We start from the raw sequence: 20,299 nt of genomic DNA on the forward strand, positions 1-20,299 counted from the left end.
AGCCTTGAGCATAGAGAGGCTCAGGAAGGGCTGGGAAGGTGGCTCAGAGGTAGAGCGTTTGCCTTGCATACCAGAGGCCCTGGGTTCGATTCCTCAGCACCACATAAGCAAAAAGAAAAAAGCCAGAAGTGGTGCTGTGGCTCAAGTGGTAGAGTGCTAGCCTTGAGCTGAAGAGCTGAGGGACAGTGCCCAGGCCCAGAGTTCAGGCCCCACAACCGGACCCCCTCCCCCAAAAAAGAGGCTTAGGAATAGCCCCAGGTCCTGAGTTTAAGCCCTAGAACTAGCCAAAAAAAAGAGGGGGAGGGATGCACTTACTACCTGACTTAAGAAAGAGTAACCCTCTTAATAACAATAATATTAACAATAAAATTATAACAAAATTATATTTTAAAAAATCTGAGTTAGGCTACTTAGGAATTGGATTTATGCAAAAATGAAATACCCTAGTCTTACTATCAGTCATTCTTTTTTTTTTTTTTTTCAGTTGTGGGTCTTTTAACTCTGGGACTGGGCGCTGTCCCTCAGCTATTCAACTCAAGGCTAGTGCTTTACCACTTGAGCCACAGTACCACTTCCAGTTTTCTGGTGGTTAGTTGGAGATAAGAGTCTCAGGGACTTTCCTGTCCAGGCTAGCTTTGAACGGTGATCCTCAGATCTCAGCCTCCTGAATAGCTAGCTAGGATTACAGGCATGAGCTACTGGCATCTGGCTCTATCATTCATTCTTAAGATATATCTTAATGCTAATATTTTCCTTCCATGGATTGAAATGGAAGTATCATTAATGGCCTTAATAGTGTTGACCTAGCTGGAAACCAACCAGAGCAGAGCAACCAGGCAGTGGGCAGTGGGACTGAGGGCTTAGACTGACAGCTTTTTTGGCTGACTGCATGTGTCTTACTAGCTGTGTCTACGACCCTGTGTCAAATGCAGGATTTTTTCTGAATGATGTTTGTGGAGTATTGGAAGCTAGAAAGAGCTAGCTGTCCTTCACTTGGATGACAGACCCTTTTTGAGAATTTGAGGAAAAAGTCTGGATACCTGGATAGCATAAAGTTGTGCATTCTGTAAGAATTAGTAAGCCCTTCATGCGTGACTGTACACCCTCTATTAACTCACCTTCTTAATCCCTTTATAGAAGGCAGTGAAGAGAACACAAAAGCTGGTACAAAGCTCTAGCTTCCACAAGTCTTGGTTTTTGCTGTGAATTAGGCAGCACACATTCCCACTTTTCCTCCTTCACCTATGCAGACATTACTAAGTGATCATGCATTAATTCATACAAACATAGCATTACATTCTCTCCCTAGAGTCAGCTCAGGAGATGAACTGTCCTTTGCACACCATGAGGAAAGTTTGCAAATGTAGCAGCCATACTCAAGAGGGACAGTCAGTGTCCTGGATGATGAGATCATCTACCTTGATAGGTTCCTGTATTAAGCCCAGGAATCCTAATGGTACTGAGGTCAATCAACAATTGCACCAAGTCCTCTGTGTCCTACAGTTCAGTGTGTACAGATAGGAAAATGGACTGCCTGGGGCTCTCAGGAAGCAATACAGTCCGCATGACTTGTGTCTCAAGCCTTAAACTTTGTACTGAGTTCAGCTTACTGCTACAGAAATGGAATGTGAGAAACTGACTTCATTTACACTGCTGAGAGGCCCTTTGTACTTAACTGGCAGGTTGAGAGCAAGTGAGCCAATATTTCTCCAGTATTTCTCCTTTGTAGGTGGAAAGGTTCAGGCAGGGTGGATGACCTGTGCTGTCAGCTCCTCAGGAAGCTGCTGCCTCTTTGTCTTTAAGCCCCTGGTGGCTGTGTGTTTGTCAGAAGTTGATTTCAGTGAAGTTTACATTTAATCTGAGATGAGGAATGGTGTGTTTCATTGCTTCTCCAGCTCCAGATCCCCTTCTGTGTGTGTTATTTAGTGACAGGGTGGTGCTTTGAACTGCTGATGTGTACCTCCCAAGTTAGGAGTTGAGTGCAGTACTCATGCTGGCCTCTGCCCGGAGCCCAGCTGCAACTCAGATAAGATAGCCAACCCTATGGGGAGAGAACATGGCACAATGGGAAATGACTCTGGCCACCTCTTAGCATCCCCATTTGCAAAGCACATGGGTGACTCTCTTATTTCAACAGAGATAGCTCTGATACTTGCTGAAAAACTCTTCCATTCCAGGTGGAAGGCCGAAGCCCCTGAGTTCATCCCACAGCAGTTCGTTCACACTAGCATCCTCCAGCCATATTTAGTTTTGTTGCTACCCAGTTAGAGCAGACCTACAGGTTAAGGGGCTCAAGCCCACAAGACTCCATCTGTATGCAGCCATTGGTCCTCGGTGATCACCAAACTTAGTCTTGATGGCTACAAATGCAGGGCTACCTGCCACCCCTCTCAGGTTTCTAATATGGCAGCCTGAGTTATAGAATTCAATACAGCTAAATTTAGTATCATGGTTTAATTACAAAGGGAACAGCCAAGTGGTAGGCGCTGGTGTGCTGGTGGTAGGGAGGGACAGGAGCTTCAGATCTCATGGAGACAAGATGCTTCCCATTCACCAAATCACATGATTGAACTGAATCTCCAGTCCCTGGCAGTCATCCCCATCATGAAAGCATCTAGCCTAGTGCAGGAGCACCCGTGATCCCCAACCCACCTCCTGGGTCATCTTAACCACATAAACTCAGGCCTGGTGCAAAGAATAAGAAAAAATACTCCTTAGAGACAGGACATCTCAAGGTTTAAGTTAGGAGCTCTGTGCTAATAGCTTGTGCCAAAAAACAATCTTTTGTGTGCTAATCCTGTGGCTTGATCTCAGGGCCTGGCCACTGTCCCTAAGCTTGTTTGTTCAAGGCTAACACTCTACCACTTGAGCCACGAGCCACAGCTCTACTTCTGACTTTTTTCTTTTTTGTTTTTTGTTTTTGGGGGTCCGGTCGTGGGGCCTGAACTCTGGGCCTGGGCGCTGTCCCTCAGCTCTTCAGCTCAAGGCTAGCGCTCTACCACTTGAGCCACCGCGCCACTTCTGGCTTTTTTCGCTTACGTGGTGCTGAGGAATCAAACCCAGGGCCTCATGCATGCAAGGCAAGCACTCTACCACTGAGCCACCTTCCCAGCCCCTACTTCTGACTTTTTGGAAGTTTAAGAGTCTCAGGGACTATCGCTGCTGGCTTTGAACCTCGATCCTCAGATCTCAACCTCTTGATTCACTAAGATTACAGGTGTGAGTTACCATGACTCAGCTGTTTATTTTCATTTTTTGTCCATTGTCCTCAGGACTTGGGCACTGACTTCTTTTCTGCTCTACCAGTCTCACTTCTGGTTTTCTGGTGATTAAGTGGAGATAAGAGTCTCATGGACTTTCCTTTGCAGGCTGGCTTTGAACCACAATCCTCAGATCTCAACCTCCTGAGTAGCTGGGATTACAGGTGTGCGCCACCAGTGCCTGTCTTCCTACTGTTTAAAATATTTTTTTTCTTTTTTAAATCTGTGCAGTTTATCTCTTTTAGAGCATTGTAATAAATCTTTAGTGAGTTGATATTTTTCCAGCCACAAATTGCTTGTCCTACACTCCCTCTTCACAGCAGAGTGCCCAAAGCAGGAAGGAGATGGTCAAGGTCTCTCACAGAAAGGGATGCCCACAGGGGATCACTTGGTACATAGACACATCCACACACATTTGTCCACCTTTCTGCTTTCTCTCTCCCAAGGAGCCAGTGTATCAACCAGGTGAAAGAGGTGAAGGAGCAGTGTGAAGAGCAGAGAGAAGAGGTCACCAAAAAGAGAAAAGAAGCTGCTGCTTCCAGGGACCTGGGTGAAAAAAACAACCAACATCAGCAGGTAACTGAGGGCCTTTTCCGTGCAGGACATCCAAAAGGCTTTCCTAGCACGGCCTTGGGCTCCTGGTGACTTCCATTACTAACTGCTCTGGCTTTGGTTCTCTAGGGTACAACAGAGCAAAACGATTCTGGGATGATTGAGGTTTTGTGTGTGTTTATATTTTCATTTCTCTTGGCTAATACTACATGGTAATGATCATAAGAGTAATCTTTATTTAACCTACTTAGAAACTTCCATGGTCATATTAACATTTCGACCAACAGTTTATGAGGCCTCTGTGTCTTTACATCCTCATTAGCGTTTGCTACTGTTTATCTTTGTGATATAGCCTTCTATATGGGTGTGGAGTAATAGATAGAACATTACCATTATAATTTGCCTTTCCCTACTAACTTACTGGGCATCTTTTCATGAAGTTTACTGGACATTTGGATTTTGGAGACATAGCTGTTTGCACCCTTTTCCTATTGATTTAGGAAGCTCTAAGAGTTTGTTATATATTCTAAATATATAAAGATAAGTGATATTGGATGTATGGTTTTCAATTTTTTAAAATCTGGATTGTAACTGCATTTCCTCAATACTATATATTGAAACACAGGTTTTAATTAATTACATACACTTCATTTCTTTTATTGCTGTTAGTGTCATATCTAGGAAACACAAGACCATGGGGATGTACTTTATAGTTTTTAGCTCTGATTTTATAGCTCTATGTTCTGAGTTTATTTTTTCTTAGTACTAGAGTTTGTTTTTGGAGTCTCTTGCATGTTAAGCAGGCTCTGTTCTCCTCTGATCTATCCCTCCAGCCTTTTTTGTTCTGGTTATTTTTGAGATAGGGTCTTACATTTTGATCTGGCTGACCTCGACCACTTTCTTCCTATTTTTACTTCCCTCCATAGCTAGGATGGCAGGTATACACCAGCAGTCCCAGCCTTTTCTGTTTTCTTCCTTTTTTTAATCCCCCTGCCAATCCTGGAACTTGAACTCAGGGCTTAGACACTGTCTGTGAGCTTTTTTTTTTTTTTTGCTTAAGGCTAGCACTCTACTGTTTGAGCCACAGCTCCATTTTTGTCATTTTGGTGGTTAGTTGGAAATAAGAGTCTCATTGGCTTTCTTGCCCAGTCTGGCTTTGAACAGTGGTCCTCAGATTTCAGGCTCCTGAGTAGGATCACAGGCATAAGCCACCTATGCCCAGCACATCCAGCTTTTTCAATAGATAAGAGGGTCTCATGAACTTTTTTTGCCCTGACTGGCCTGAACTTTTGAATTCAGATCATTGTGTTTATGATGCAGGTACTCTCCCACTTGAGCCATGTCTCTAGCCCCTTTGTGTTTTAGCTATTTTGAAGTAATATTGTGCTTTTATGCCTGGGCTTCCATCCTTCTACCTAAGCTTCCCTGTATCACTGTGGAAGGCAGTCATGTTCCTCTGCATCAAGCCATTGATATCTCCCCCACACTACCCCCCTCCCAAGCCAGGATAAGAGTTGTTTGCTGCCACACCCAGGCTGGCATTGAACCTGTCTCCCTTCAGTTACCTCCCAAGGAGCTAGAATTATAGACATGAGCCACCATTCCTATATTTTTTTTAGTAAATTTGAGTTTTTTTCTTTATTAATCTAGCTGAGCTTCCTAATTTTGTTCATCTTTTCAAAAAACGATTAGTTTCATTAACTTTCTGTATTGTTAGATTCTCTATTCCATTCATTTCCATATTTCCTTTAGATACATTCAGCTGTTCTTTTTCTAGTGCCTCTTAATTCTTTACAAAATTATCGGCTGACATTAGTTATAAGAGGGGATATCACTATTTCCACATATTTACCCCATATTCTGACTGTTTTACCTCCTCTGTTACCTCTCCCTGCCCCCACTGACATCCCCAAACAGGTTTCCTCATTTTCATACTTTTTTTTAAACTGCCTTAAGGTGACAAGATTGCAGTACACATTTGAGCTGGTTTGTTTTGTTGTTTTGTTGTTGATTTTTTTTTTAGGTTCACAGCAAAATCATTTGAAAGGAAAGTACACACATTTCCTCTATCTCCCACCATCATGGTATATTTGTCAGAGTTGGCGAAACGACACTGAAACATCATTACTCAAATCCACAGAAAGGGTAGGGTGTACTTATGATGGGGTTTGGACAGTGTATAATGTCATGAAGATAGGCCTAGTATCAGATTGAGGATTTTCACTGCCCTCAAGATAGCTCTGCTGTGCTCATTTATTCCACTTCTTTCCCCACCTACCCCTAGGAGACACGGATTTTTTCCATCAGTTGTGTGGCTTGAAATTGGGACTGGGTTCTGAGTTTTTCTGCTCAAGGTTAGCACTCTACCACTCTGAGCCACAGTGCCACTTCTGGTTTTCTGGTGGCTAATTGGAGATTAGAGTCTCCCAGACTTTCCTGCCTGGGCTGGCTTTGAATCGTGATCCTCTTGAATAGCTAGGATTACAGGTGTGAGCCACCAGCACAGGTGACATGGATTGTTTTTGTGACCAGTATTTCATTGTAGACTATTTCCTAAGTGGCTGTACTATCATACATCCCACCAGCAGTGAACAAGAGCTCCTGTTGCTCCACATCCTTGCAGCTTTTGCAGTGTCAGTGTTCTAGGTTTGACTTTTTCCATAATTATTGAGTGGTGCATTTCCTAATCTTTATATCATCTTTGGTGAGATGTCCCTTAAGGTCTTTGGTCCACCTTTAAAGTTGGATACTTAGAATATTTTATTGTTAACCTTAACCTTAAGGTTTATTTAAATATTTGGCATAATATTCCTTTATAAGATTTATCTTTTGCAAATATTTTTCTCCCGGTCTGGAATTGAACCGAGGGCTCCATGCATGCAAGGTAGTGAGCCACCTTCCCAGCCCTCTACATTCATTTTTGAAAAGCTGTTGTTAGTGTTATATCACCATCATTTGTTGGAAAAGCCTATCTTTGTTTCCTCCATTGCTCCTTCATCAGACATCGCTTTATATTTATGTGGGTATATTTGGGGGTTTTCTATTTTTTTATTTCTAGTATGTTCCATTTACCTATTTGTCTTTCACAGTTAATAGCTTCACAGGAAGTCTTGAAGTCGGGTAGTGTTGGGTCTCTTACTTTTTCTCTCAGTATTGCATTGTCAATGCTGGGTCTTTTGATGTTCATAAAAACTCCAGAGTTGGTTAGTATTATCCACAGATAACTTGAACTATAACCACATTTATAGAACAAGTTAAGAAGAACCGACATCTTGGTATATCAAGTCTTCCTGATAACAAACATGGAACATTTCCCCACATAGTTCTTATTTGATTTCTTCAGAGTTTTGTAGTTTTCCTCCTAGAGTTTTGTTAAATTTATTCTTTAGTACACACAAACACACACACACACACACACACACACACACACAAAAACACAGTTCTTCAACATCCCTGAGCAAGAAGAATTTGAAATTAAAAAGCTTAATACCATTTACATAATCACCTTAATATTAAAACTGTTTTAAGTACAATGTTGAAAAGAAATGGTAAGCTGGTAGTGTGGCTCAAGTGGTCAGACCCTGACTCCTTCATTACCACACCCTCCCACCAAAACAATGAAATGAACAAAGAAATAACTTCCTTCTATTTTGACTTATTCCTTATATTAATGGAAAAGCTTTCTCACTGTTAAGTATGATACTTGCATTAATGTTTTGTTTTTATTCTCAGGTTGAGGAAATGTCCTTTGCTCCAGCTGTTAGTTTTAAATGTATCTATTAAGATGATCCCTGACTTTCTTCTTTAGCCTGTTGATATGATGATGCACATAATTGTTTTTCAAATGTGTTTAGACTTGCATAATCTGGAATAAATCACATTAGGTAATGGTGTAGAAATCTTTATAACTTTTGGATTTCATTTGATATTTTGCTGAGTTTTGAAATGTGCTCATGAGAGATTCTGGTCTTTTAGTTTTTTTGTATTGTCTTTGGCTTTGGTATTGGGATATTGCTAGCTATGAATAATAAGTTAGTCCGCATCTTTCTTCTGAAACAATGTGGAATTAGTATAATTCTTTAAATGTTTGTTAAATTCACTAGTGAACACACCTGGATCCAATGCTGTCAGTTTTACAGGTTATTAATTACTGATTTAATTTCTATAATAGACCTGGGACTATTTATAGATCTGTGTGTGTGTGTGTGCGCACGCGTGTGCGATTGTGTGTGTGTGCATGAGCGCGCGTGTGTGCGCGATGACTGGGGCCTAAACTCAAAACGCTCTACCACTCACTCCTTCATTACATAGATAATGCATGCCATCTTATGTGTAAATTTGAACAGAAATTGGTCTATTTCATCTGAGGTTTTTGTCAAGTTTTCTTCCTTGATATATTTGTGTGTTGTCTCTGAATTTTTAAAGAGTTTTCTTTCTGATTATTTTCTATAGTTTTGAAATGGTGTGCCTAGGTGTAGATTTCTTGGATTTATCCTGCCTGCTGTTCTGAGTTTTCTGAACCTGTTTTAGCTTTTGACATCTAGTTTGGGAAAATTCTTATTTATTTTGAATTTGTCTCTGATTCGTGTTGTATGTACTTTTAAGCCACTTGTAGTTGTCTTATGGCACTTAGTTATTGTTATTTTATTCTCATTTAGGCTTTTATTTAAATATCCTTTTCTCAGAGAATCTGTCCAGCTGTGTCCAGTCCAGTAATATGCACATCAAAGCTTTTATTTTCTTCATTTGTTTTAGTGGTTTTGATAGCTGGCATTTGTCCTCTTTCTCCATCTCTTAAAATTTCCATCTCTCTGCGTATAATGTCTATCCTTCCATGATGCCTACTTTTACGTTAGTCTTTGGTATATGAATTATAGTTGTTTTAAATTCCTGCTCTGGGAAAATCTAACATCTCTGCCATGTCTAGTTTGATGTTTACTTTCACTCCAATTTTTCTTTTCTTTCAGAATGCCTTTTAATTTTTTTCTTGGCAGCTGGACATAAGAGGAACTGTTGTAAATAGACCTTTATGAGATAGAAATGGGAAGCACTCTGGACCTAGGAGTAAACTTCAGTCTTTTAGTGAGCTAGAATGATCCTTCCTCCTACACGTTGATACATCTAAGTACCCATCACCCTCTCATACTTATGAGAATTCCCAACATGAGCCAGAGCTGGGTATTTCCCTACCTTTAGATCTATTAGCCTGATATTCACCCCTGCAGCTTAGTGAACATCTTGTTAAAGGAGAATGAGTATTCTCTGGCTTATTTCAAAGTAGTTCCTCTTCTCTTCCTACTGCTAGAAGGATCCAGAGATTGTTCAGTTTACTGTGAGAAGTTGGTGAGCTGGAGGTTAATTGGCGGGGCGGAGGACTCCTTCCTATGACTGGGTCTCTTGGAATTTTTAGGTAGGGCTTGTCTGTACTGAGGTTGTAAATTACAATTCAGGATTCCCCACCCCAGCCCTAGTACACCAGTGGTATCTGCTTGAATTCTTTTCTCTGTAAGCTAACTCCAATCTTAGGGGCAAGGCTTTGCTTGTGTAGCCCCAAGAATTGATGGGTGTTGTGACTTTATCCTTTTTAGACTACATGATGACTTCCAAGGTGCTTTAATTGGGAACTTCTTTAATACAGGTGTTGAAATGTACAAATGCCTCTGCACACTGCTTTAGCTGCCTCCCGTAGGTTTTGTTTTAATTTGTGTCTAAGTATTTTTCTCATTTGCTTTGTGATTTCTTGTTTGATCTATTGGTTATTTGTATTTAATGTCCATATAGTTTAAGTTTCTCCAGTTTTATTGTTATTGACTTATAGTTTTCATTTCATGCTTATGATTCCTGTCATTTAAGTTCATTGCAGCTTGATGTGTAGCCCACCCTGTGTTGTGCTGGGGGTGGGGGTGGGGAGAGTTACCCATGTGCACGAGAACACACATTCTTCTCTTGTTAAGTGTTCTACAGCTGTTTGTTCAGTCTAGCTAATTTATGGTAGAGTTTGTCTTTTTCACTAAATTTTCCTGCCTGGTTTTACTTTTAGTATTGAATGTACTTTCTGTGAGATCTGGACTTAAAAATCTCAAGTCTGTTGATATATATATATATATATATATATATATATATATATATATATATATATATATATATATATATATATATATACCACAAACAGGATAGATCATAGTGTTTTTCATGTTGTAGAGTTGTCAGAAGGGTATGGTGATAGACTGATCGCATGTGTGAGGTCCTTGTAAGGTTTGCCACTGAGTCCTAATTTTGCCAAACTGTGCTACTGTTTCAGCTCCAAGTCCTCAGTGATTCCCAACCCAGACAGCAAGAAGTAGGCCAGACACAAGCCCAAGTGCCACAAGGCAAAGAACATGCACTTAACATTGGCAAATTTCCAACATCAACCCCAAGTTCTGAGGTGGTTATGGATTTGAAGAGAGGGAAGAAAGGTACGTGGAACCTGGAAGTCACTTTTTTTTTTTTTTTTGGTCGGTCGTGGGGCTTGAACTCTGGGCCTGGGCGCTGTCCCTCAGCTCTTCAGCTCAAGGCGAGCGCTCTACCACTTGAGCTACAGCGCCACTTCCGGTTTTCTGGTGGTTTTTATTGGAGATAGGAGTCTCACGGTCTCTCCTGCCCGGGCTGGCTTTGAACCGGGATCCTCAGATCTCAGCCTCCTGAGTAGCTAGGATTACAGGCGTGAGCCACCAGCGCCCGGCTGGAAGTCACTTTTATATTCACATCCTCTTGCATCTTAAAAGCAGTAGCAGTACATGCCCTCTGGTCCCTACAGCTACTCTGAGGGCAATAGGACTAGAGGTAGCTGGGAATCAGCACTGGGGCTGATAAGTACAGGTGTGTTATCTGAGCACCTACCTCCATTGGGTTGGTACAGAGTTCCTTCTCAAATTGACAAAATATATTTTTAAGCCAATCATCTTGTTGGTTAGCAGCTGTGAAAGTATAAGACACCAGTGGGATTGTGGCACTGTGAGACAGGATTGGAGCCCAGACAGCCTTCCTCCTGGGTGGTCAGCATGCCTGGCTCCCAGTGTGTCTCAGCAGCCTCCTCCCCTTGTAGCTTGTCAAATTTTTTAGTCCAGATCACTTTTGACACTTTTTCTCTTGTTTACTGTGAAGACAAGCTATAGAATACAGACCAGTCGCACCAAGGTCACAAAATAAGCTTTCAGCTCCACACCCCATACCCAGGAACACTGTTTTCAATTAAAGTGCTTTTAACATCAGCTAACTGTTCCGTGCACAGATAAAACCAACAAGATCCAGGTTCTCATCGAGGAGCCTGAGGGAGACAGTCTGGGGCTGCCCCAAGAGCCAGGCCAAGGACAGGCTGTGGAAGACAGACTTGGTACAGGAGGCTTTGTGGGAGCTGGTAAACTTGGCCAGACTACTCAAGCACCAGCTGTGCTGCTGGCAAGGCCTGCAAATAAGGAGCCTGAAGATCCTGAGCGGGAACAGCTGGTTATCCAAGATGGGCAGGTGGAACAGGGCACTTTGGAGGAAGGTACGATGGGTTCCACAGACATCTCTATCTAGCCTTCATCTCCTAAATAATGGATGTGTCCCCTTCAATTTTGCTTAAGGGCAGTTTATTTTTTGTCTACATGTATTACCAAGTGGGAAGCAGGAAGGAAGGGCACTGCGCATCTGTGTACTTTAGCTTTCAAAGAAATGAATGCTAACAGAAAGTTCAGAGGACTTTACAAGTCTACAATGTTGAAATGGTGCTTAACATAAAATGTCTCAAAACAGGCAGGCCCACCCCATGGGTGGTACCTGTTGTAGATAGGGCCTGGCAAATGAAAGAATGGAGGAAAGAATGATTGGGGAGATGGTAGTTTGTGCATCTTTGAACACCGAAGAAAAGGAAGGTAAAATAAGAGTCCCATCTTTTAATAGTAGGAATGTGAGACCAACAGAGTCTAACAGAGTCCAACAGAGTACTCTGGGATATAATGCAGTGTCTTAAACCTGTAAAAACATTGCATCCCACCTGGGCCTGCAGCACTTTATGAAATACCCCATGGCTCTCACGTGGCTAACCGAGCACAACTGGCACAGGGGTTGACCTGAGCTAGTGTAAGGTCTGTGGGATGTATCTGCTTCCAGATGCACGTAATGATCCCATTTGAAGAATAAACCCAGAATAGATGTTTCCAGGCATGCTTGTGAAAGCTTTTGTTTTCTACCTATTACATATATTAAATGTATAACCCTTTTCAGTGGTTCTCTACCTAATTTTCTTTTTGGTCTTTTTTTTTGGGGTGGGGGTATGTATGGGATTGAACCCAGGACATTGCATTTGCTAGGCAAGCACTGTGCCACTGAACTACAGCCCAGCCTGAATGACTCCGTTTTATATAGATAAGAGACAGTTTAATGCTTTGGTTTACAATAGTACCTCCATTCTGCCTTGGGATCAGTAGGCCATTCTAAGGACATGCGGTTTATTAACTAGAGACCTGTTGTTTCTTTATAGTTTTAAACTTATTTTGTGGTACTGGGTATGTTCAAATGCACTTAGGGTCTGTCTTGTGTGCTAAACCACTTGAACTTACCCCATCCTCCACATCCCCACCAGAGCCACACTTGAAGTACCATGGTGCTTATACTGGAAGCAAGTCCCTTTGTGGACAATGGACTATTAGGTTAACACTCAGGTGCAGATGTGTTGGTATTCCTGTGGTATCAAAAGGGATGAAGTGGCTTTATGTTTCACCTAATAGGGAAACATGAGCACAAACTGGGAGATGATGAGTACAACATGGATGAAAATGAGGCGGAATCTGAAAGAGACAAGCAGGCTGCCCTTGCAGAGAATGACAAGAACTCAAATGGTAAGAACACTGGTTTCTGCTCCTTCACTTTGACTGTCTAATGTTAATAATAGTGTAGTCCTTCATTTCAAGACTTTTCTTGAATAGCCTTTGAAAGCAGCAGGGTAGTGGAATACCATAAGATGCACTTGGTACTGGTTGGAAGATATGTTGGGTCCCACTTTTGCCAATCCACAACTCCCCCCACCCTGCCTTTCACTTTGTCTGCCATTAGTTTTCCTGTTGATTCAACTTGTACCACAGTGTTCTACAGCTTTCAATACTATCCTGTAAGGCTAGCCACCTGGCCAGAGTCCTGAACAATGCTACTTCCCATTCTGTTTCTTCAACCCATTTATTAGCAAGTCTCATTCCATTCCTGTTTTGTGTTTTTTTTGGGTCGGTCATGGGGCTTGAACTCTGGGCTTGGACGCTATCCCTGCACTCTTCAGCTCAAGGTGAGCACTCTACCACTTAAGCCACAGTGCCACTTCCAGTTTTCGAGTGGTTTATTGGAGATAAGAGTCTCACAGACTTTCCTGCCCAGGCTGGCTTTGAACCATGATCCTCAGATCTCAGCCTCCTGAGTAGCTAGGATTACAGGCAAGCCACTGGCACCCGGCTCCATTCCTGCCTCTTTAGGCTGCAGACTAATTTCCTCAATCTTCTGTATTCTATGCTTTATCCCTATCTGCTTTTTTTTTGTTCCAACTTGTAATGGATGGTGCTAGGGATCAAACTTGTCATACTTGCTAGAGAAGTATGCTACCACACTCTATTTTTTTTATTGCAGTTAAGAGCAAATATTCAGCTCCAAAATAATCAGCAAAAAGCATGGTTGATCTCAAGTGATAGAGCACTAGCAGAGCAAGTGTGAGGCCTTTAAACCCTAGTACTGGCCAAGGGAGGAAAATAAGGTTCTTAGTAACTTTGTGCAGACCAGCCTTGAACTCAGGATCTTCCTGCTTCTGTCTGCAAAGTAGCTGAGATCACAGATATGCAATCACCCCTAATTACCTTATTTGCCTTTTTTATATTCATGGGACTGGGATTTTGAACTCAAGGTGCACACTTGCTAGCTGGGTACTCTATGCTTCTAGTCACACACCCCAGTCCTTGTATTGAACCATTATTTATCTATCTTTGTCTCTTATGAGGCTAAGCTTACAGGTGTATACCACTTTATCCATTGGCAGGGGCAGTGTGGGGGGGAGGGGATCCTCCCTCTGGAACTTCTTTGCACCAGCTAGCCTTGAACTACCATCATCCCTACAGCCTCTCAGGTAGCTAGAATTACAGGTGTAAGCCACCAGTGCCAAGATTTATCTGCTCTTTAATATATGCGTTAATTTAAATTTATCCTGCAGCCATGTGTTCACAGTACCTTATTTTGTTGTATTTTGTGCTTTTTGACTCTGAGCGCTTACTAGAGTCCTTTGGAAGTTTATCTGTGGAAAGTCTTGGTGACATTGCACCTCACATGGTAGTTTGAACTGAGGGCACTACAGCTCAGACCCTCTTTAAATATTCTTTGGTTTTGGTTGGATCTATAAACTTGCATTCATCTTGTGCTTAACACCATGTGGTGCACACACTAGGCTTTCTTGCTGTCCTATTTTCTTTGCAAGTTTATACACCATTGCCTTTAAACCAGGAAAAAGCAGATTTGGGATTTTGGTTCCATGTGGGGTTATCTGCCTGAATAGATGGATCCTGACTTTTTGTGTCCCTAACCTTTGGGAATTGTGAGGAGAAAAGAAAGTCTTGTTATCTTCAGACTTCTGCAGATGTCTTCATTTGTAATCACATGAACTATTCTTAATGTTTTAAACTATTATTTTTAATAGTACTGGGGTTTTAACTCAGGGCTCTGCACTTGTTAGGCGGGCACTCTACTACTTGAGCTAGTACCTTCAGCCTTTTTGCTTTATTTTTCAAATAAAGCATTTCATTCACTCTAGCCAGCCTAAATGGCATCCTACTTATGCATTCCATTAAGCTTTGGTGATCATGTCCAGCTATTATTGGCTGAGAGAATTGCCTTATAAACTTTTCTCTGCCTTCTGAATAGCTAGGATTACTAGCATGAACCATCATTCCCAGCTTAGTGTTTCTAATAGTCTTTAGAAAATTACATTTTAAATTCAGACTTGAAAAATTAGTGAAATGAGTTTCTATTTGCCCTTCATCCAGGTTCCCTGTTAACCTTTTATGTAATGACAGTATAGCTGTCTAAATAAATTGAGTTATGTATACACTTGTAATCCCAGGCATACTTTGGGGGTGGGATTGGAATGATCATGCTTCAAGGCAAAAAGTTCATGACTCCACCTTAACAAGTTGGGCGTAGTGGTGTGAGCATATATAGAAAGCATATCTAAGAAGGATCACAATCTTCAGACAGCCTCCAGCAAAAATGAGAGAGATCCTGTGCATAAAAGCAAAAAAGGGATGGGACATATTGCTCAAATGGTATGGAGTACTGGCTAGGCAAGCACAGTCTTGAATTCAAAACCCAATACTACTATAAAGAAAAAAAAAATTTTTTCCTGGATTACATATTGCAATTCCTGCAATTTCCACCTTTTCAAGGTAAAAATAAATGCTGTTAGCTTTTTAAAACAGTTTTAAGTGGAAGTAATGTCACCAATATCAGCTTCAACAATAAAATTAAATCACTGAAATAGTTTTAAGACCTTGCTTGCTCCAGGGAACTCAAATATCATTTAATATGTCATTAAACTGTTACAAGACCTTTTAAGTTTCATTTGACATGCTCTTTCTGTCACTTGTCAAAAGTTAAGAGTAAGGCTTGTGGTAGAAGCTATGGACAGACTTGAGTTTTGCAGAGAAAGCTTTGGAATAGAAAGTGGATGTGAAACTGCCAATAGGTTCTTCACCAAAGTGCTCCTGAGCCTGAACTTGGCAGGAAATCATGACTGCAAAGGGTCCTGAGCAGGGTCACTGTGTTTCATAAGCTGTTGCTGGGCTTTTTTATCTTTGATTAGAATGCTATTCCAAATTACTGTTGTGGGAGATACAAACCTCTTTATGACACTTTGAAGAAAGTTGTGTTAAATGAGATGTACCAGAGTGTTTTGCAAAATGTTCAATTCCAGAATATTTTTTTTCCTTTTTAGTTTTTAATGCTGAAGATCAGAAGAGAGATACCATAAGTTTACTTGATCAACATGAAAAGCAGAATCATACACTCTAAATCAAAACTGGAATTACATATTTCATGGCAGAACTGAAGAGAAACTACAAAATATGAGTAACTCAGTACACATAACTGAAATTTGCTGTAAAGTGTATTACTAAAGATGGATGTTATGGAATCGTAGTATATATTGTATGTAGGAAAAAATGGATCTGTCAGATATGTTTTTGTAATATGCCTGAAATAAGATAAGAAAATTGGTGAAACTTTTTTGGCTAATAGGTAGTTTTTCCAAAAATGGTGGTGAGAGACTACCACTTCTTTATTTTGGTATACACTATATAGGGGGAGGGAAGAGCAGCCTACAACAGAACTCCTCTGATACAAAGGAGAAATTGGCTACGCAGAGAACTGTATGGGTTTCCTCTGGTGTCCTCCACATTGCAAGAATTTTAAAGAGAGACTATTTGCATAATATTTTGTAACTCTTATTGTACCAAACAAGTAAATGACATGTAAACATTTGTGGTTTTTACTATGCTTCATATTCATGAGCAAAAGTGAAGTTATCTTGGTCTCTGCTATTAAAATGACTAGCTTTCAGACTTCCAACATAAGGGCTGGTTCCATGCATGTCTACAGCAGAGCATAGGCCAAGAGGAACAGCACTTGCAAGACAAATGTTGGAATAGAGCTGCACTTACTTTAAATAAAAAAAAATAGTTATTGAAGGTTACATGCAGTGAGAAATTGAGCATGTTCAGCAAGGGCAAGAGACACTGTACTTCTCTTGTAGCTTATATAATTAGCTTATGATAAATGACTCACAAGATTGATGTAAGTTTAGGATGTCAATTTTGAAAATTACTTATAACAGTGATGACATCGTTTGATTGAAGTTGGGGCCTCTGGCATCCAGCACTGAGAGGTAAAGTCAGTTTTTCACAACTACAGAGTACTGAATAGACCCAGCACTTGAATTTGTTTCATGAGAACTAGATGGAGCGTGATCTGTACATTTTTACCTTCTTATGACTGTCAGCAGCCATAATGTTCAATTTTGTGTGTATTGGTCCTGGGGCTTGAACTCAGGGCCTAAGAACTGTCCCTGAGCTTTTTTGCTCAAGGCTAGCTAGCACTGTACCACTTGAGCCATAACTCTACTAACTTTTTGGTAGCAAATTGGAGATAAGAGTCTAATGGACTTTCCTGCCCTAGCTGACTTTGAACTGTTGATCCTTAGCTCTCAGCCTCCTCAGTAGTTAGGATTACAGGTGTCAGACACCAGTGCCCAACTGGTGGTTAATCTTTCAAGTGCCAAAAGTAACAAGAGTTTTTAAAGAACATTATATCTTATGCAATGTCATGTAAAATGACCATCCCCATGTGCTTTTTAGGCTCCCTTTATATCTTAGAAATTCTGTAATTTGAAACTTCTTTCAGGTAAAACTCTGTGTGTGTGTGCACGCGCGTGTGCGTGTGTGCATGTGCACCAATCCTAAGGCTTGAACTCAGGACCTGGGGGCTTCCCTTGTGCTCTTTTGCTCAAGGCTTGCACTCTACCACTTGAGCCACAACTACACTTCTGGCTTTTTTGGTAAAGTGGAGATGAGAGTATCACAGACTTTCCCTGCCTACGCTAGCTTGAAAATGTGATCCTCAGATCTTATGACTCCTGAGTAGATAGGATTATAGGTCTGAGCCACCTGGCTGATGATTTTTTTTTTTTTTTTTTAAAGAAAACTTAGCAGAGTTTTATTGAGTAGGCAAGCAGGCAAGCGGAAAGGCAGAGGCACACTTTGCTGGAGTAGGGGAGCTCAAAGGGAGACACCACCAAGCTCTTTGAGAGCAGCTGGTATATCTATGATAAAGGTAGGGTTTGACTTGAAGTTATTGATGATTTCTTTTTAAACTGCTGAAATGGTATAAGTTAAACATCTGTGATTCTTAGCTTGTATCAACAGAATGGTACTTTTTTTTTTTTGGTCAAGAAATTTATTAACCTTTACAAACACTATTTTCACTCAATCATTCATAAAAAATGGTTTATGATTAAATATGTAATAAAACCATGTAATGTTCATCAATGCATTCAGTAAGACCAGTTTCAACCATGGAACTAATAAACCACTTTAAAACAGCAGTTTTCACTAATGTCATGTAAGGCTGTCAAACCAAGTATTCCTTATAATGGGTTGTTATCCAAAAAATCCATTCTACTTTACACATATGTACTGAGACGGATGGATGTTTCCCTAAGAGTGGAATCGGATTCCACTGCTTTATGGTTACCTTTTCAGACTTTCAAACAAGTTTCACGACAGGAAAATATTTGTGAACAGAGAAATCAAATTCTGGAGGAACCTGTAAAGAAAACCACAAAGTCATGTAATGTATCTGCAAGAATGCAGACAATAAACACAGTAGACACTATTTTATTAGAGTTTGTTTTCAGAACAAAGATAACATAAATGAGAGATTGGTGTGACCACAAAAATTAAAAAGCTTGAAGGAAAAAAATCAAGTGTTTCTGGTTTATGAAGGCCATCAGAAACACATACAAATCAAGCTCTTCCCAAAGAGTTAAAAGGAAAATGGACATAAATTACAAGAAAGGAGTTTTAGATCAGCAGACGAAACTTTTTTATTTCAGGGCCACTTATACCATGTAATGACATAAGAGCCATTGCTAAAGGAAACAAAAGAACAAAGATACAGCAAAAGAACAGTGAGAGATATGAGGAATGGCCAGCAAAAATGCTCTGGTTGGCTTCTTTGCAGGCCAAATCTCACATGCTGCTACAGCAGTGTTACTGAGGAAAATCTAAAAATACTATCCTCTGTGCTCTTTAAAATGAAATCTTCAATTGTTGAAGTACTGACTTTCTCAAAGTCAGATGACTTAAATTATCACCTACTTCTCCCCCAAATTTGCTTTTATACATATGGTTTCCCAAATTATACAGTAATTTATATGGGAAAGGGGATGCAGACTAGAAACTTAAGTCACCAAGTATCTCTCAAGACGTGGCAAGTTTTGCTCTTCAGTTGCTAAACTTACCCTAACAACTGTATATCTTACTCAAAACATGAGTTTTCACAATAATTTTCCACACAATGTATTTACCTTTGACTCTTTTTTGTGACCTCCTGCCAGCAACTTCATAACCACAAAGTTGGGTTTGGCAACTTTTAAAATTCTATTGACCTAAAATATGAACACCATTAAGCTGTCATAAGATGTACAGTCAAAATTTATATAGTATTTACATATGAGAACTTTGCATGTGTGGACATTTTATTAAATAAAGGCAGTTTACATATACTTTAAAAAAAATCTTATATGCACATTTGCTACCGACAATTATACTAACATATCAATATCTCCATCTCACTTGAAAACCAGAAAATAAGTCAGCCATCTTTTTTTTATCACCTAAGAGCTAAACATCCAGTAAGGTTTCCATGCCTTCATATGATGATTTCATTGGGGTAGAAAAAGATCCATCCACAGGACCAAATTAAAAACAAGAAAACTTGTGGGTAGGCACCGGGCTGTGCCTTTTTTAAAACTGAAATAGCAGTAGACTATACACTGTTTGGGACCTTGGTAATTTTTAAATTTATTATAGCCTAAAGAACAATACACAAATCTGTTCAATGAAACATAATTTCTATCAGTTTACTGGTGAGCACTAAAGTTTCTCCCGCATTTTTTCTATTAGATATCCTGACACAGTGCACACCCTTATCTATCCTTCACTTCTCTAATTTTCCTCTGTATGCATTTGTATCTACAAGATAAATCCCAAGAAGCAGAAGTGCTGAGCCTAAACATTTGTGATTTTTGATACTACCAAATTATCCCTGAAAGAAGCTGTTAATAAACTCATATTAACCAAAACAGTGTACATAGATTACAGGTAACTGTAGAATATTTCAATAAAATTAGGGATATTGTAATTATTAAAATAATCCAGTTTTCTAAAGCAAAAGGTTTAAGGTAAAAAAGTTGAATAATGTTCCTGTGATACTGAACAAAATGTTTCATAGTTAAGATTTAAAATAGGTTAGCATAACTATCTGAAATCCATGTCAAAAACCTAACAGGCTCCACTTACTAATAATGTGAAGTTCGTTATTATACTTAATGCTGATCTAGTACTTTCTGCTAAGCTTGTCCCCTAAAGGTGCAGTGAATCCTGGCTTACCTCATGGTCTGGGCTGGGGATATTTTCCAATATTATTTTTGCTTGTTGAAAATGCTTACTAGCTGCCACATACAACTCTGGAGACTGAGGAGGAGGGCTGTATTTGTTGAGGTCAGACATCTCCTAAAAGGAAGGGAGACTATTATTTAACATGCTTAATATAGAAAGTCAAAAGTACTTTTTTTTTTGGTAGGTCATGGGGCCTGAACTCTGGGCTTGGGTGCTATCCCTCAGCTCTGCAGCTCAGGGTGAGCATTCTACCGCTTGAGCCAC

General features: G+C 40.3%; 2 protein-coding genes across 5 annotated transcripts in view; one reads left to right on the forward strand and one right to left on the reverse strand.

The window, feature by feature from the left end:
• The window catches only part of Golm1 (golgi membrane protein 1), a 54,746-nt gene extending 37,198 nt beyond the window's left edge, over nucleotides 1-17,548 (forward strand). For 3 of the 4 annotated variants that reach the window (XM_070035465.1, XM_070035463.1, XM_070035464.1), the window contains 5 exons: nucleotides 3,707-3,836; nucleotides 10,114-10,270; nucleotides 11,086-11,343; nucleotides 12,566-12,676; nucleotides 15,796-17,548. In XM_070035465.1, the coding sequence (XP_069891566.1) occupies nucleotides 3,707-3,836; nucleotides 10,114-10,270; nucleotides 11,086-11,343; nucleotides 12,566-12,676; nucleotides 15,796-15,872 (733 nt within the window). In that variant the 3' untranslated portion in view covers nucleotides 15,873-17,548. The remainder of the gene's footprint in view (nucleotides 1-3,706; nucleotides 3,837-10,113; nucleotides 10,271-11,085; nucleotides 11,344-12,565; nucleotides 12,677-15,795) is intronic. The other variant, XM_070035466.1, reaches the window with a different exon arrangement.
• A 252-nt stretch (nucleotides 17,549-17,800) lies between these two features.
• Nucleotides 17,801-20,299, reverse strand: part of Naa35 (N-alpha-acetyltransferase 35, NatC auxiliary subunit) — an 81,298-nt gene continuing 78,799 nt past the window's right edge. The window contains exons 21-23 of the mRNA XM_070035462.1: nucleotides 20,027-20,149; nucleotides 18,943-19,023; nucleotides 17,801-18,179 (exon numbers count right to left, since the gene is read on the reverse strand). Coding sequence (XP_069891563.1) covers nucleotides 18,120-18,179; nucleotides 18,943-19,023; nucleotides 20,027-20,149 — 264 coding nt within the window. The 3' untranslated portion in view covers nucleotides 17,801-18,119. The remainder of the gene's footprint in view (nucleotides 18,180-18,942; nucleotides 19,024-20,026; nucleotides 20,150-20,299) is intronic.

The sequence above is a fragment of the Dipodomys merriami genome, unplaced genomic scaffold (assembly GCF_024711535.1).
Source record: "Dipodomys merriami isolate MVZ:Mamm:240054 unplaced genomic scaffold, mDipMer1.0.p SCAF_26, whole genome shotgun sequence".
NCBI lineage: Eukaryota > Metazoa > Chordata > Mammalia > Rodentia > Heteromyidae > Dipodomys > Dipodomys merriami.